Consider the following 17,707-nt stretch of genomic DNA (forward strand, 5'->3'; position numbering starts at 1 on the left):
ATCTCAGGCACTACATTTACTAAGTTAATATTGGTATTACAGTATTTGTATTTGTTATTTATTTTCTGTTTCTGTAAAACATGTTTTTCTTATCTACATGTATTTTCAGATCAACCATTATAAGTGAGACACAGATTACAATGAAACATCACTCCATTGAAATAGATAGGCGTCACCTAACGTTGCTGGCTGATCTGATGACTTTTAAGGTAAGTAACATATAATATTTCTTATATTTAATTAAAAATAGAAAATTATATTTTTTGGCAACCATTTTGATTTAAATGTTGGATGGCTCTGACATTGTTGTTGGTTAAAGACAGAGTTTAAAGTTTGAAACTATCCTCATGAGTTTAGGAGAAAAGACAGCAGTTTGATAATTTGCCCTTTCATTATGAGTACCACTGCAATATAATATGGTCAGACCCAATAAATGCAATACAGCTGACATATTTTTGAATAAAAATATTTATAATTTTTTTTACTTGTAATAACTTAATAGACAAATCAAGAAACTAAGCATAAATGATCAAAAACATTAAAAATTGTTGCTGATTGCAGCTTTGTAACACTTGGAGTAGAAGTTATAATGTTGCATGCACCATGGTTGAAAAGTTGGGCCTTGTTCATGCGACGCGTGCGTTGTTATACACCAATTTCAAATTAACTAGAAGTGGACTGTACTAAATATTTTATTCGACAACTTTAATCAAATGCATGCCATCTTTCAAGCGATGACTTACTACTAATAACAACAGCAATAAAAAAAAACTGAGTAAGCATTTACAGGGTTGCTGTAATGAACATCTGCGCCATGCAAGGCGCCAAGAAGAGAAAAAATGATGTAATCTTACAGTTAAATAGTCTTAATGACTTAACATACCCCCCGGCATTGAAGGGTTACATCAATAATTTTGTGCGATAATACTCATAATAACCTACAAAATTGTACAATTACTACCTTATACAATAATGCAATACGAATAACTTCTCTTAATTCAATATAATAATATTCAATTTACAATAAAAATTTTATACACAATACAATGTACAATACAAGTTTTATAATAATAAGCTAACACTTAACTAACTTAGGAAGCTTCTTCTTGGGGTAAAATTGCAATTTTTGTAATTCCACGCTTAATGATGCCCTTTACTGTCTGTATTTCTACTACTCTAACCTTACCGTCAACTCCAGGAAAAATTCTTGTAATGCGCCCTAACACCCATCTACAAACAGGAAGCTCATCCTCCTTAACTAGTACTAGCATACCTATTTTAATATTCGTTTGTTCTACCTTCCATTTTGAACGCTGTTGTAGTGTGTTTAAATAGTCCCTATACCAACGATTCCATATCAACTGGACAAATCTGGTAGTTCGTTTCCATCTTGAGAGTCTGTTTTCAGGTATATCAATTAATTCGGGTTCTACTATAGCATTCAAGGGTCTTCCAATGAGAAAATGACCTGGTGTTAATGCCTCTAAATCATTTACATCGGAAGATAAGGGAGTAATAGGGCGAGAATTTAAAACAGACTCTATCTGAGTTACCACAGTTAATAACTCCTCGAAAGTCAACCTTGCATTACCTACAATCCGCTTTAAGTGAGATTTCACGGATTTTATTCCAGATTCCCATAGTCCACCAAAATTAGGTGTCCGTGGGGGAATAAACTTCCATACTATTCCTTCTTCACCTAAATAATCTGCTAATTTTTTGTCAGGATTTCTAATTAAATTGTTAATTCTTTGCAATTCGGCATTTGCGCCAACGAAGTTTTTTGCGTTGTCTGAGAAAATGATTGAGCATTTTCCGCGCCTAGTAATAAATCTCTTTAAGGTGGCAATAAATGCGTCAGTGGTGAGATCACTCACTAGTTCGAGATGCACTGCCTTTGTTATAAGGCAAATGAAAAGAGCTAAATATACCTTATGAAGAGTTCCTTTCCTCTGTCCCTTGTACCTAATAAAAAATGGACCGCAAAAATCGGTGCCGACATGATTAAAGGGTGAGCTTGGATTTACGCGCTCTGCAGGTAATGACCCCCTAATTTGTTCGATAGTGACTGGTTTATTTTTACTACAAATTATACATTCATGGGTAATCTTTCTAGTTAAATTCCTACCTTGTAATGGCCAAAATTTCTGTCTCATAAAACACAATAATGCTTGCGAACCTACGTGTAAATATTTCCAATGATAATGCTCAGCAATCAGCTTAGTTAGTTTGCATTTAACAGGCAAAATTATTTGATGTTTTTGTGAAAACATTACATTGGCCCCTTGTAATCGGCCTCCTACTCTCATTACATTATTTGCATCCAAAAAAGGGTTCAAAGAAAGTAAATTACTTTTATTATTAATGGGTTTACCTTGTGCGAGGGAGTTGTATTCTGAATAAAAACTACATTTTTGAACCTCTCTTACTAAAAAGGATTCTGCCTCATTTAACTCCTTTGAACTTACTCCTCCTGTTCTTCTCTGTGCTCCTTTCTGTTTTGCACACCTAGAGTTCCAAATGAACCTGAAAATATAACTAACAATATGTAATAATTTTAAATAATTGTTAGTGATATCTAGGATATTATCAATAAATTTTGAAGGCAAAGTGCATAAACAAGCAATGCCAGTTCTTTTTCTCAGTTCATTAGAAAATGTCTCTGTTTTTTCTAATTGTTCAAAGTCAATGTTCTTGTTAGGTATGACACCCTCACTCAAGAATGGAGGACCTTTCCACCACAGATCAGCATCATGCAGCTTGTCAAAATTCAGTCCTCGGGAAATAAGGTCTGCTGGGTTCTCCTCTGAACGCACATAATTCCACTGGCATGTATGTGTTAGCTCTTGGATCTGCAACACTCGATGAGCAACAAAAGTTTTTAATACGTGCAGAGGATTCTGAAGCCATGCTAACACTATGGTTGAGTCACACCACAGACATATTTTACTGATGTCCAATTTCAATAAAGGCACCACCTTTGCAACAAGCTGTGCTAGCAGTACAGCTGCGCAGAGTTCCAGTCGAGGTACTGTCAGCGGTTTTAGTGGAGCTACTCTGGACTTGCTGCAAAGCAAATGTGAAGATAAATTATTGTCACTTCTGCAGCGTAAATAGATGGCTACTCCGTATGCGTGTTCTGATGCATCTGAAAATCCATGAATTTGTATATCAGAAAAACTATCCTGTAAAACATATCTACTGACTTTCAAATTGTTGATAGATTGCATTGAATCAATAAAAAGTTGCCAATCCTTAATTATCCTTTCGGGTAGCGGATCGTTCCAATCAAGCTTCAATAACCAAAGTCTTTGGATGAAGATTTTTGCTTTTGTTATCCCTGGACCAAGCAGTCCTAATGGATCATAAATGCGAGCAATGTCAGACAACACTGTTCTCTTTGTGTAAGTAGTTGGTTTCTTGATGGTTGATTTGTACGAAAAACAATCTATCTTTGGATTCCATAATAATCCTAAAGTTTTGATGCTCTGATCGTCATCGAAATTACTGAAAGAATATTCCTCTTGTCCATCCGGAAACTGCAAAAGATCAGGATGATTAGCACACCATCTGTGCAGACGCATTCCTCCACATGATAATAGGTTAATCAATTGCGACTGTAATTCTTTAGCCTTTATTAGAGTATGGGCTCCTGTGAGTACGTCATCGACATAAAAATCCCTTTGTACTATTGGCGCTGCTAACGAAAAATTATTTTTCTCGTCTTCTGCTAATTGATTAAGTGTGCGTGTTGCTAGATATGGTGCGTTGGAAGTACCGTAAGTTATAGTCTTCAGTCTATAGACCTTAACTGGTTCTTCTGCACTACTCTTCCATAAGATGCGTAATAAATCTCTTTGATGTTCTTTAATCAAAATCTGACGATACATTTTTACAATGTCTGCTGTGAAGGCAATTTTATGCATTCGAAATCTGCAAATAATATCAAATAGTTCGTCTTGAGCTAACCCTCCATTCAGCAGAATATCGTTTAATGAAATTCCAGTAGTCGTAGGAGCAGTAGCATCGAACACTACCCTAAGTTTAGTGCTAGGTTTCTCGGGTCTGAAAACCCCATGGTGAGGAAGATAATATGAGAAACTAGAGCTATCCCCTTCATCAATTTCTTCGGAATGTCCTAATTTATTGTATTCCTTAATGAAATCTTCGTATAAGTGTTTCATTGCGGGATTGCGAGTGAAGCGTTTAAGTAGATAATTCAGTCTTTTGCTAGCGTTTTCTCTCGATTCCCCTAAAAGGCTAAGTCCTTCCTCCTTAATTGGCATTTCCACTACATATCTGCCATTATCTTGCCTCGTGTGTGTACGAAGAAAGTGCTGTTCACAAAATTCCTCTTCCTGACTTTTCACTTTTTTTGCTTCATTAATACCTTCAATCTCCCAAAACCTTCTCATGTTGTCAGATAAATTATCCCCATTTTCCACAAACCCACAAAAATTATCAACACTGCCTTGCTGCGGCATGCGCACTGACCCGCTAACGATGTATCCAAAAAACTGACTGATGGAGAATCAGGTCTTGCATATTTATTCTATTTGTTCCCAGTAAATCAAAAAATATTTCGTTAGATAATAAAACATGTATTTGACCAGGTTTATAAAACTCTGGATCAGCTAAACCAACGAGTTGCAACTGCTTAACATCAGAAATGTTTACATATCTAGCAGGCGTTACGCGAGTTATTTTTGGAACAACAAAAAATTGTAAGGTACGAATGAAATCTCTAGTAGCGTTAGCGATGGTTGCTATAGCTTTTTCCTTAACACCCATAACTGTACCATTGATACCTGAAATAGAAGCGTTTATTTTTCTTTTCTTCAAATTCAATAACTCAGCACCTTCTTTAGTAATGAAATTATTTTGAGAACCGGAATCCAGCAAGGCTCTCAGCGAGATAAATTTTCCATCATTACCCTTAACGAAAATAATTGCAGTTGAAAGTAGAACTTGTTTATTAAAAGAACTGGAAATATTCAGCGCAGTACCGTTAATGGACTTTGCTTGGTTGGGTTCATTAGTGTCAGTAACCTTTTGGCTGCTTGCCATTGGAGTAAATGTATCAGCATTTGGAGAAAGATTACTGCTTAATTTATTAGTCTTGTTTGTGATTTGATTCGATGTGCCATTTGCTTTATCAAAATTTTCTTCATTTCAATCAAAATGTAAGAGCGAATTGTGAAATTTCTGACATTTTATGCATGTATTAGAACTTTTACAGTCCTTGATTGTGTGGACCGAAGATAAACAATTGAAACATAGTTTTTTGTCTTTACAAATTCAAATCGTTTCTTGACTGTTAGATTTAAGAATTGCGCACATTTCAACAATAAATGATCAGCTTTACAATAAGGACAATTTTTTGATTTTTCCGAAAGTGATGTAAGAGCTTTGGTATTAAATGAGCGTTTCGATTCCCCATGCGGAGGTTTGTAATGTGATAGGGTGCGAGCGTGTTCCTTCAAAAAACAGGTCAGTTGTTTAACTGTTCCTATCTCGTCTTTTTTAAGTGACCTTTCCCACCAACACCGAGTATTTCTATCCAACTTTTCAACTAATAAATAAACAATTAACGTGTCTGAAAATTCTTCCACCTTTTCCTCCAATGCTTCCAAGGATCGTAAACATTCATGCACCTTATCGATAAATTTTAAAAGCGACGAAGTAGAATCACTCGTTTGAGGTATAGAAATTAATTTCTTTATGATAGAATTGATCAAATCTTTTTTGTTGCAATAGCGATCAACCAACAGATTCCATGCTATGTCATAATTCGAATCTGAAATTGGAATGGACTGAATAATATTTAAAGCGTCTGCCTTACACGAACTCTCTAAATATTGCAATTTTTGCGCATTAGTTAATTTGCTATTTTTATGCACAGCTGCGGAAAATAAATCCTCAAATTCAATCCATTCTTCGATTTTCCCACTAAATATTGGAAGAGACAATTTAGGCAATTTTATATCCGAAACAATTATGTCTTTACTCGAACCGTTTTCATTTGAACAGCTATTCCTTTGAGAACTGATCTCAGAAATTTTTCCTTTAATTTTCAAATTAATTTCATCGAGATTATCTACTACATTTTCCTTTTCCTTAATGAATTCGTCAGTGTCCTTTTCTTCACAATGTGCAAATAAAGAATCGAAAATGTTACTTAATTCCTTTTTAAATTCTAATATTTTTGATTCGTATAACTCCAATAAGGAAATATCTGCTTCATCCACTGTAGAATTTACCTTATTTTCAAACTTTCTGATACTGCATTTTAAACTTTTTTTGTTAGCTTTAATCGCTTTCAATTCACTCATCATGAACAAATAAATAATTTATCACTTACCGTGATTGCAGATTTCTCGACAGCAACACCGGAAATGAACGATGACACAGTATCCAATCTTAATTGCGTAATCCACACGAAAACGAAAGCATTCCAAACACTCTATATGAAGTTATGCGTAATACAACCAAACGAAAGTATTCCAAATGTTCTAAAAAGTTAATTTTAGGAACGATATCTTTTACCTCCGGCTCGGCGGGCCATAAAGTGTTCATGCGACGCGTGCGTTGTTATACAACAATTTCAAATTAACTAGAAGTGGACTGTACTAAATATTTTATTCGACAACTTTAATCAAATGCGTGCCATCTTTCAAGCGATGACTTACTACTAATAACAACAGCAATAAAAAAAAAAAAACTGAGTAAGCGTTTACAGGGTTGCTGTAATGAACATCTGCGCCATGCAAGGCGCCAAGAAGAGAAAAAATGACGTAATCTTACAGTTAAATAGTCTTAATGACTTAACAGGCCTCAAACAAGTTTTTTAACATTTTTACAGGAACGAAGCATGAGGTTGTTATGTAAGAAAATTTCAAAAGTTTTAAGAAGGCCAAATTAAATGGCATAGTTTTATTTGCACTTAGTCAAACACTGAAGAATACAGTGAGGAGACAGAAAGCAGTTTACAAAAATGAATGTCTTACCCATTACCATATTTTGAACCCTAATATTTCCAAAATAAAAAGAGAATAGTTAAATTTAATTTAAGGTAAATTGAATTTAACTATTTTCATCTAAAGAATATATAATAAAAGGAACTCTGAAAGGTCATCAACTGGCATGCCCCCCTCTAAAAAAAAATTATAATTGATATGCCATTAACAGAAACTTCTTGAAAATTTTGGGCTAAAAATAATTCATGCAAATTTTACAGAAGCTAAAATTAAATATTTCAATTTACTGGTCACAAAAAAATAACTTCTTTATTATATACTAATCTTAATTAACCATAAGAGCTCTTTTGCTGTGCAATCAAAATAATAAAATTCGTGAAGTTTCTATATCTATACATGAACATTAGAAAAATTATTTTACATCAAGAAAGCTTGTAGTAGCTGTGTGAGGAGTTTGAAAATGGAATTTAGTAACAAAATCAGGAATTTTTCTCTGTGTTGTAGTTCAAGATAGGGAATGGAAGAAAATCTGTTGACAGTATCTTTCTAGACAGGGTTTGTATGGTCCTTAAAAGTCCTTCCTCCCTCCAACCTTAAAAATTCCATTTAAGCCAAAATTTGCAAAAAATCTTTAATTTTGTTCACCTGACATTTCTGTCCCTCTTTTATGACTGTGTCCTCAGTGTGAATAATCATTTTGGATGAAGATAAAATTCAAATCATTTTGCTCATAACAGAAACACAGCAGATTTGTGTTTTGGATAATGAAGAGCAATTAGCCATCTTAAAATGAAAGTTTCAGGGTGAAAGTTTCCTGGTTTCAGGGTGACTCAGTCTTTCAAAATAAGTGTTAAAACAAGAAAGCTTTCTGTTTGCATTGAGCGAGAAGAAGAGTTTCTTGGACTCTGATTTTACAATCATGTGCCAGTTTATGTGATGGTGAAAGCATTATCTGTGGCTTAGAAAGTCCATTAGAAGGCTAAAATATGTACTTTATAGTCTTCAACATGCTGTAATCAGTTAATCCAGAAATTCTTCTAGGGTATGAACTAAAGACATGACTAGTTTATTTGTGAAACAGGAAAAGTATTCTGAAAACATTTTCTGGTTCTAAATAATCTAAATTTATGGACAGCCATACAGTTATGTGAAGACTTCAAATATTCCCAATTCCAGCTCTCTATTAGGAACAGTGGGAAGCATCTAAAGCATTCTTTTAACGAAGGAATACCCATCTAATTCAGAAGAAATGAATGGTTTATAAATAAATCTACTTGTATTAGTATGTGATATGGGTTTAGTCTGTTTTGTGAATTAATATATTTTTTGTAATAAGCATATTAATGACTAAGAGTCATTATTATACAAGCAGAAATCTAGACAAAAAACTGCAATTGTAACAAATTTTAAGATAGTTTTATATATGTTAGTCTTATATTCGTATTGCATTATATTAAAAAAAAATTGCTTTCAGTTTTAGAATTTGTATTTGTATGCATGAAAAATTATTTCTGTTCTAGGGTGAAGTTCATGGTATAACAAGGTATGGATTGGCAAAAATGAAAGAGAGTGCCTTAATGCTTGCTTCAGTAAGTAGAATTAAATGTCTTAACTAGAGGGCCAAAAGGGGGGACATCTGTGCCTGGGTGCAACATCCGGGGGGGGGGGGCAAATGGATGTCATAAAATTTTAGAGTTAAATGTTTTCCATTCTTGGCAAACTGGAGAGGGCACAAAATCTTCAATTGTTTCCAGCTGCTAAAAACCTTAGCTACAATTCGGTAGAACTGAAATAATAACTTGATAAAATACAGATTCAGAGCCCATGAAACAAAAAAAGTATGATATATCCCACCACAACAAACATCTTTTGCATAGGAATGTATGGATGCAAGTGATACATTGAAACACAAATACAAGAAATGAGGTATGAAACATAAACTGTTTACTTAAAGCATTCTTGTCAAGAGCTTCTTTAGAGCAGTTTTTACTGTAATTACTTGAAATTACATAGCTCAAAAGTAATGCATCCTTGGCAGCATTATTGAAGTTATTGGCATACAGTTTAAAGATGCCAGATATTTCTGCCAGGTAAGCCACCTACTGCTTTCTACTGGAAGCAGTACAAGCCAGTCATTTCATAGGACTGTATTTAGGTTATTTGAGTGTAGTTTTCTGTTTAAAAAAGTAATAGGGAATCTCATGAGAGCTATCTGCCTAAGAACAGAGTCTTTGTGGTATGGTGACACATGGAGTGAAGGAGCGCTTTTAAATTCATAAGTATTTCACTCCCATTAAATAGTCTCAAGTTCTTTCCTGTAAGGGACTTCTGCATCACACTTCTAATTTGAGCCATGAGTGTCATCATGAGCAAGCCTTTGCTAAAAACAACAAAGATCTAAACAGCTATGAGCAATAAATCAATGGATTGCCCTGTGGCCATCACAGTGGTTTCTTTTTAAAAAGAATTAGTTTTTCATTGGCATTGTACATAAAGAAAACCACGAAAATGTTTATACAGCCAGTAATACATGTAGTGTATCTGATTGTGGCAAAGAACACTAAAGCTGTTGCTTGTAGGAGGGGTGCTTCCGGAAGATTTTTTTAAGGCAGTTAGTCTATATTTACAGTATGCATGAGGAAGTCAAATAGAACCAATATTAGTGTTAATTTGTAGCCTTGTGATAGTATTTATCAGCAGTTGTGAAATGATTAATTTATTTTAACTGATGAGAAACACCATTTAACATGTTATAACTGCTTTTAGAAATTTTTAAATATTGAAATTTTCAGGTGGTCATAATTTTCCAGGTCATTAAGTTAATATTTTAACTAATAGTTAATCGAGCACATTATTTTGACTAGCCGACTGCCTCTTTTTTCGCTACGGTTTATTTTTTATAAAGCTAGAATTAATTTTTTACTTGTTAAAATATCATACGAAATGAAATATGCAACAATATTTCCAAATGGAAAACTGTTACTTGTTTATAGTATGTATAATATAATTAAACATTTTGCATCATACTTTAAAAAATCTGTAGTTTTTGATCGTCTCTTTTTTGTTTGTTTGCTACCTTTTAAGTAAAATAATTATTTTTTTACATCTTGATTTAAGTAATTTTCTCTCTGTTTGCTGTCTAAATCTGTGTGGTCTGGCAGAAATGATGGTCACAACATTGCAAAGGTAACAATTGTCATGATACTGTAGGTTGTGAAAGAGAATAAAAAAACGAAGTGAGCTCTTACGTGTGCACACACACACACACACACACACCAAAAAAAAAAAAAAAAAAAAAAAAAAAGAGAGAGAGAATGGAATGTAGTTTTAATTATTGATATTCTCATTTACAAGAAATAATGATTTACATTTGAGGCTGCTTAGCATGTCATATTCTTCTCCAGTAGAGATGTTAGTTCTGGCAACAAAGTTTTCAAGAACTGTCAGTCTGCATCTTGTAAATGAGATCTATCATTGTTGTGAAGCATTTACTTCAAATACTGGTTATCAGTATGAATAATTCTCACATATATCAATGTTTCATGTGAATATCCATGATTAAGATAACATTTTGTTTTCCATGTTCTTCATATTTATTGTTTCCACATTCACATTGAACATTCCCCCACACATTGCACTACGAAAATTGTTACTTTTGCCATGTTCTTTGTATGTGTTTTGTCGAGGGGGGATATATAATTAATTGATATTATTGGCATTAATATTTATATGTATATATATATATAGAGAGAGAGAGAGAGTATTTATTGTTATTTTTATTACTTCCTTAGTTTGAAAAAACTGCCGATCATTTATTTGATGCTGCATATTATGGCCAAGAAGATGCAATCACAGGTGTTAGTGAAAGTATTATATTAGGAATCCCAATGTCTCTTGGAACTGGCTTTTTCAAGCTACTTCATAAATATCCTTTTTATATGTTTTCTGAAGTTGTAGTATATGATTCCTTATGCATAAACTTTCTGTTTTGATTAATGATTTTTCCGATCCTAATTTTGCAGAAATTTTTCATTAAGGTAAATTATTCCTTCAAGTTATTTCATGATCACTTCCATTTTCATTTGAACTTTTCATGATTCAGGTATTATCTTATAATTAAATGTTTGTTAATAAAGTTAATTTGTTGATTAATAAAATTAATATATTTGTTAATTTTAATATATGTGTGCCCAAATACTGGTATTAAAACAAATTAGGAATTCAGATCAATAGTTTAATAATATATGTTTGTAATACTAAAACATGATATGAATAGAATTTTCTTCCAAGAAGCTGGAAATGTGGTTAGTAATTGAGAGAATCTATTATAAATAGTGAAAATAATGGTATTTTAGATCCTTCTAAAAAAATATGTAAGTTTATGATACTGCAAGATATTTGCTGTTTTTTAATTGCACACAGTGCTGAAGCCATTTTTTAAGAGATGATATAATTTATTTCATTTAAGGGCTGTATTCATTTCTTTTATAAGGGTATTTCATTGTGAAATGTAGGTATTGAACATTTAATCAGAATTGTTATAAAAATCATAGTAATGAGTAGGTTATTATTGTGCAAGCTATGTATGTGTTAAAAAAAAGCACACCAGTTTAATATTTAGGTAGAATACTATCTTAAGATAAGCATTAATTTTTTAGAAACCGTGTGACTTTTCGATAAATAATCTAGTGCTGATTTCTCTTCTTCAGGTAAGCATGACATAATGTGTTAATAACAAGCTTAGGAGATGTACACTGCGGAGAAGGAAAAAAAAAAGGGGGGGGGGACAGTTGTATATCTCTCATTTTACTGGGCTGATTGATGAAATTCAAATTGTGTTCTTCATGTCTCAAAAGAGCGACTTAGGATATATATTAGATTTATATATATAGTTCTATTCTAACACAGGTATTTTGACACAAAATCAGACTTTCTGAAATAACATGCCATTTTTTTCCATATTTCGATTCTGCGACTCAAATTAGCCTAAATATGAAATTTTGTAAAATTTGGTGCAAAATTTACAGAGAAATTCATAAATTTAGTAGAGTCCACTTGGCAAACTTCTTAATATATGGCAACCTATTTTCGTTTCCCTTTTTATATTGTGTGTGACAGGAAAAAAAGTTAATTGTTCCTTTTTTCAAATAATGTTCTTTATATTATATTTTTAATTATAATTGTTATTATTTTAAGTATTTTTTTCTTTTCCAAATTTTATTTTAATGTTTAAGTTGCATGGCTTCTTTCAAATAACTGTTTTAAAAATTTCTGTTTATCCATTCAAACTGTGTAGGTGCATCGTTTATTATTATTATTTTTTTTCAAATAGTTTTCTTTATAATTTATTTTTTTGCCATAGTTATTATTTTAGGTAATTTTTAAATTTTTAGACTTTTATTTTAATTGTTTGTGTTGCATTGTCACTTCAGATAATTGTTTTAAAATTTTCTATTTATTCATTCGAACTGAGCATTTTAAATATATTTATTAATAAAAATTTTTCAGAATTTAATTTTATTTGTTTGAATTGTGTTTTTTTTTTTTTTTTTTTTTTTTGGAAGAATACTTTGTGACCCAGGCTACGATGCATTTAAAAACTGCATATATTAAAAGAGAAAATACCGTAAAGCACAGTTAACACACCTTTCAATGTTCCGTTCAGAAAAGATATATAAATAAGAGAGATATATATCCGACGTTACTTGCATACATTGCTTTAAACAGTTTTATCATTGGCCCATTGCATTACACAATTTTATCATCCTATATTTAATTTCTTTAAATGTTATTCATATTTTAGTCAAATATTTTATTTTTGAAATGGCAAAAATCAAATGTAAAATTAAAGAAATACTAAATTTTATGCAGTTTTTTTTTTTTTTTTTTTTTTTTTTTTATGACTTGCCCTTTTTCTTAAGGCATTCTGCAAGTATATTAAAAAGCATCCAACTTTTTGAAACATCTTGGTATTTATGACATTCATTTTAAATAAAGATATCGCCTGCCATTTCATAAAGGCCCACAAACAGTTGAGCGGTAAAGTCGCTGAACACTGGTAGTTCACTCCGGGGCTCGAATCGCCGCGAACGGACTAGTTGCATGGGTGTTTTTGTGGCTTTTCTCATTGTAACGTATATGCCAGCTGATTTCTCTTAGAAGGCTCTTCATGAAGGCGTCCCTCCTTTTAGGCAAATAGCCCTGTTTTCCCGTAACTTAATAATCCATTTCATCAGTATTTGTTCAGAGCCTTTATCAGTCTTTAAAGGCTAAGCATTTTGAAGGCATGAGATGAAAGGAAAGACTTGTTTCTTCAAGAGGGAAAACATCTTTAGGTGACATCCACATACATCCTTGGATAAATTCCTGAATCTTCAGATAATTTGACTAAGAAATCATGGGATTCTCCATTTATGATGATATGATGTTGTATAATGTAATTTAAATTTATACAACCATGTAGTTGCAAACCAGTAGCTCTTCACTTTAATCTGCAATGCTATTGTTTTTGTCTTTTCCATTAACACAAGCTCCATTGATTATATTTGCTGGTGTACACGTCTAAGTGTCTTCTCTTTAAACACCCAAATTCTTTGAAGTTGGTATTCCTTGAAATTGGGTACTTTTGAATATACTTTCAGAAAAGTATATTCAAAAGTACCCAATTTTTCGAAATTTTTCGGCCTTGGTATTTCTGACAGCCAAATTGCCCTTCAAATTTTTGCTTAGTTTTCTCTGTAATTTTCTTCTTTCCTTCTGCATTTATTTTCAGTGCTCAGACAAGAAAATTAAGATTTTTCGATCATTACACTTCCATAAATTTTGCATTCTTGTCAAATTTTTTAAAATTTCAATTACATCAATTGAGTTTCAGCTGAAGACAGCTTTTCATTTCCCAGGCAGTTTAACTATAAATGAAGTTTAAAGCAAAGTCCAAAGGATAAATATTTTAATTAAAAGTTTTTTGCTTTTGAAATAAAACAGTCCAGGAGTTTTTATTCTGTGCCGCCGAGTAACCCGATTATTATATCGGCTGAAAATAATCTAAACCATATTAAAGATCATGCTTTTTATACAATCTATAATGCCTGAGAAAATTAGCTACTTAAAACATTCTTTCTGAGAGAATTAATGTAAAAATTTATATACATATATTTTAAAGCTGGGACACGACCCAAACTGTCAACATGTCAATGTCCTGTTTGATTAAAAACATTGTGAAAATAAACATCAAACCAATTTTCGCAATTTTAGACAATTTAGTTTCAATGCAGTGAAAGTAAGGTAACAGGCAATAACACGCCGAAGTTAAAAATTTACTCGTACAAATATTTTTAAAAAAAAGGAAAAAAGAAATTAAAAAAAGTTAAAAATTTGAATAATATCCTCTATAATTTAAAAAAAAATAGCTTAATAAATATTTATTGTGCATCATTAAGGGGGAAAAATTCATATAATTAATTCTCCGTAAAAATTTATTTGAAATTTTTAAGGTTAAAAACACTGTAACAAAAATCCATAAACTACATTTGGCGTTATTATTGCTAAAAAAAAAGATGCCAAATTTCAAAATGCTGAAATATGCAAATTTGTTTAAGAAACTTTTGAATAAAAAACTCTAATTTCTTGCAGGTATGCTTAGAATTACCTACTTTAAGATGATGGTAAAAATTTTATGGGTTATAATTCAAATTGTTTTCGAAATATTTATAAAAATAGAACACAAAAAATGGGTGAATTTTATTTGGAATGAACTTAAGTGTCAAAATGTGAAAGGAAAAATCAAAAAAGTTTCATAAAAAAGAGAGATTAATAAATATATGCCGAATTCAATTAACATTGAGGAGCTAAAATTTTGAGAGGTAATTTTTTAAGAACTACTCGTACGACTTTTACAAAACTTGTCCTCTGGCATAATTTAAGTTGTAGAATCAAAATATGTAAAGAAATTGGTATGTTATTTCAGAAAAAGTCCGATTTTCGTGTCAAAATATCTATGTTAGAATAGTGCTATACATAAATCTAATATATATCCTAAGTCGTGAGACATGAAAAACGCAATTTGAATTTTGCCAATCGGCCCAGTAGAACAAGAAATATAGAACTGTCCCCCCCTTTTCTTTTTTTGCACAGTGTACGCTTGTTACATAAATAAAAGGGAAGATAAATCTGTCTAATAAAAGGAAATATAAAGCTGTATGGAAATACTTAGTACCCTTATAGCAGTATATAAGTTTAATTTTTTTAAAACCTTAATTTTGATATTTTGAGATGCTATTTTTTATAGGTTTTTATAAGTTTTATTATATTTTATATATATAGTTTCTGAAAAGGTTATTCAGTGTCTTTGTATTTGATCATGTAAAATTTCTTTAACTCAAGCATACATCTTCAACAGATTCATTACCTCCAAGGAAGCCTTTATTATTTGACAATCCAGTATTTCATCTGCGAGAGTGTAACTTACAGATGAGCTGAGAATGTGGGAAATGTTATGTGATAAACTATAAACTGTTTATTGTTTTTATTTAAAAACTTTGTTACATAAAATTTGTATTGTTATTTATAAAAGGTGTATATCATAAATAAAAAAAAGTAGCTGAAGTTTAAGAGCATTAATTTTGAATAAAAAATAATGAAAGAATAAAAAATAATGAAAGTGAATTTTACAGTTGCTATCTCGCAGTTATTATCCACAGTTGTGCTAAATTTGGTAGCTTTCCCAATGAAATAAAATTATGCATAAGTGAATTTAGGTATCGGATGTAATAAGTGGCTAGGCCAAAAATAATTTCATACATTCAGTTCAAGTAGCAAAATTATACTTACTGTCTAGGATAATGAATAAAATAAAATCATGATTTAAAAGATTTTATAGATTAGTTATAAAAAAAATTTAAAAACTTTCAGACATTTCAGCCTGAACTGATAACATTATTAGTATTGTGTTTTGAGAGCTTATTTTATTTCTGTGTTTGTGTCTTCTAAAAGTGGAGCTTTGAAAATTGGTTCCTCAAACAAAAATGTTCCTGTATGTGACAATGAACTGGAACAGACAAGAAAATGGAGGTTGTAATTCATAATATTTAAAGCAATTTTATTCATCATACCTTTCTGTATGGATTAAGATATGGTGGAGAAAAAACTAAAAAAAAAATGCAGAGGGTGGTGGTTTTTTTTTTTTTTTTTTATTTATTTATTTTTTATAATATTAAGGGAACATAAAGTAAATTATAATACAAATGTTAAGTATTTAGTCTAGTAGCCTTTTCTGTTAACTATCATATTTTTCTTTAAAAGGACAACTTTTAATTCTCTCATGCGATATTTTCCCTTACTTGTGTTTCACTGCTTTCTTTTATACTAGTATTATCCCAATTTTACAGTCCAGAAGCGCAGTATTTCATTGATGGCCTGTCATGAGTTTAAAGAAATATGTGGATCTTGTACTGATCTCCTTTTTCATTTTCTCCTCGAAATTTAGTCATAGATATTGATGTGTGACTTGTGGCTTTATTGTGGTGGAGTTCAGCTGGTGTGGAATTATATAACTTTTATTTTATAAAATCATTTTTATTGTATTGTTGGTATTTTTGGCAACAGCTAAAAAAGTAATAAAATGACCTTCTCCACTTCTGGATCTCAAAAGATTATATTCTATTCATTTTGTTATTTTCTATGTTTGAGTTAAAAATTATCAATTTTATGTCAGCGTGCTAAATTTAAAGTTGGAGCAATAAAATATCTCAAAACTACAATATGTGTATATTCTAAATCTTAATGAAAATTCAGTTAGTAATCTATTGTTAAAAAATAGAAGTCATGACAGCTGGCATCTTTATCCTGGAACCAGCTTTAGGATATCTGGAAATATGCTGCTTGCATCAGCAATTTTCCAAACAGAGGTTAGATGCATGTTTGTCAAATTGAACTGCTTGTTACTTTTTGTAAGTGAGAAAAGTTGCTCACATTGACACATATTTTTGAACATGAAAATCACTGTATTGCAATTTGTTGCTTTGTGGGAACGACGCAGGCAAATTTTTGTAAAATTCAGGGATATCCACTTCATTGAATTTTTGCTTTTATCATTCCAATCACTGAATTTCTATTAGTTCCATCTGCACGATGTTGGTGCATTCTCAACCGCTGTTAAATATATATATATATATAAAGAGATGTTATCAAAAAAGCCCTTTTTTATTATCTGAGTTTCTATATACATCCCAATATTGAACGGAATTTCAGTTTTTATTAATATTAGGTCATATAAAAAGTCCCTGTGGTTTTTTTGCCACTACATCGTGTTGATGCCTATATATTCAGCAACTTTCACCTGATTTTCTCAAACGAACATGTTCTGAAAAGGTGACATTCAACTTTCACTGTTTGTGAAGATAGTTAGAAAACTCGTTGCTCGTGCAAAAAGTTATATTGATTTGAAAATGAGGGAAATATCTGAAGAAATATGCTGTGTGATGCTTTTTTACTATAAAAATGGTAAAAATGCTGAAAAAGCATGCCAGAAAACTTGTGAAGTCTAAGGGGAGAATGCTGTGAGTGAACGAAGGACCCAGGAGAGGTTTGCTCGATTTCGTTCAGGAAATTTCAGTGTTAAAGATGCACCTTGATCTGATCGGCCAGTCACTGAAAATGTCAATGAAATTTTGCAACTGATGGAGCAATACCAGCATGCAAGCTGTCAGGAAATAGCAGAAGCACTAAACATC

The 17,707-nt window shown here is 31.7% G+C and overlaps 1 protein-coding gene across 1 annotated transcript in view; it reads left to right on the plus strand.

Annotated features, from left to right (window-relative positions):
- The window catches only part of Polr3A (RNA polymerase III subunit A), a 153,204-nt gene extending 137,623 nt beyond the window's left edge, over window positions 1–15,581 (plus strand). Inside the window, exons 36-39 of the mRNA XM_085824342.1 lie at window positions 110–209; window positions 8,498–8,566; window positions 10,769–10,902; window positions 15,365–15,581. Coding sequence (XP_085680468.1) covers window positions 110–209; window positions 8,498–8,566; window positions 10,769–10,902; window positions 15,365–15,455 — 394 coding nt within the window. The 3' untranslated portion in view covers window positions 15,456–15,581. The remainder of the gene's footprint in view (window positions 1–109; window positions 210–8,497; window positions 8,567–10,768; window positions 10,903–15,364) is intronic.
- Window positions 15,582–17,707: the final 2,126 nt, after the last annotated feature.

Source organism: Stegodyphus dumicola, chromosome 9, assembly GCF_044657685.1.
Source record: "Stegodyphus dumicola isolate Sdum_Otavi_A_Nest chromosome 9, ASM4465768v1".
Taxonomy (NCBI): domain Eukaryota; kingdom Metazoa; phylum Arthropoda; class Arachnida; order Araneae; family Eresidae; genus Stegodyphus; species Stegodyphus dumicola.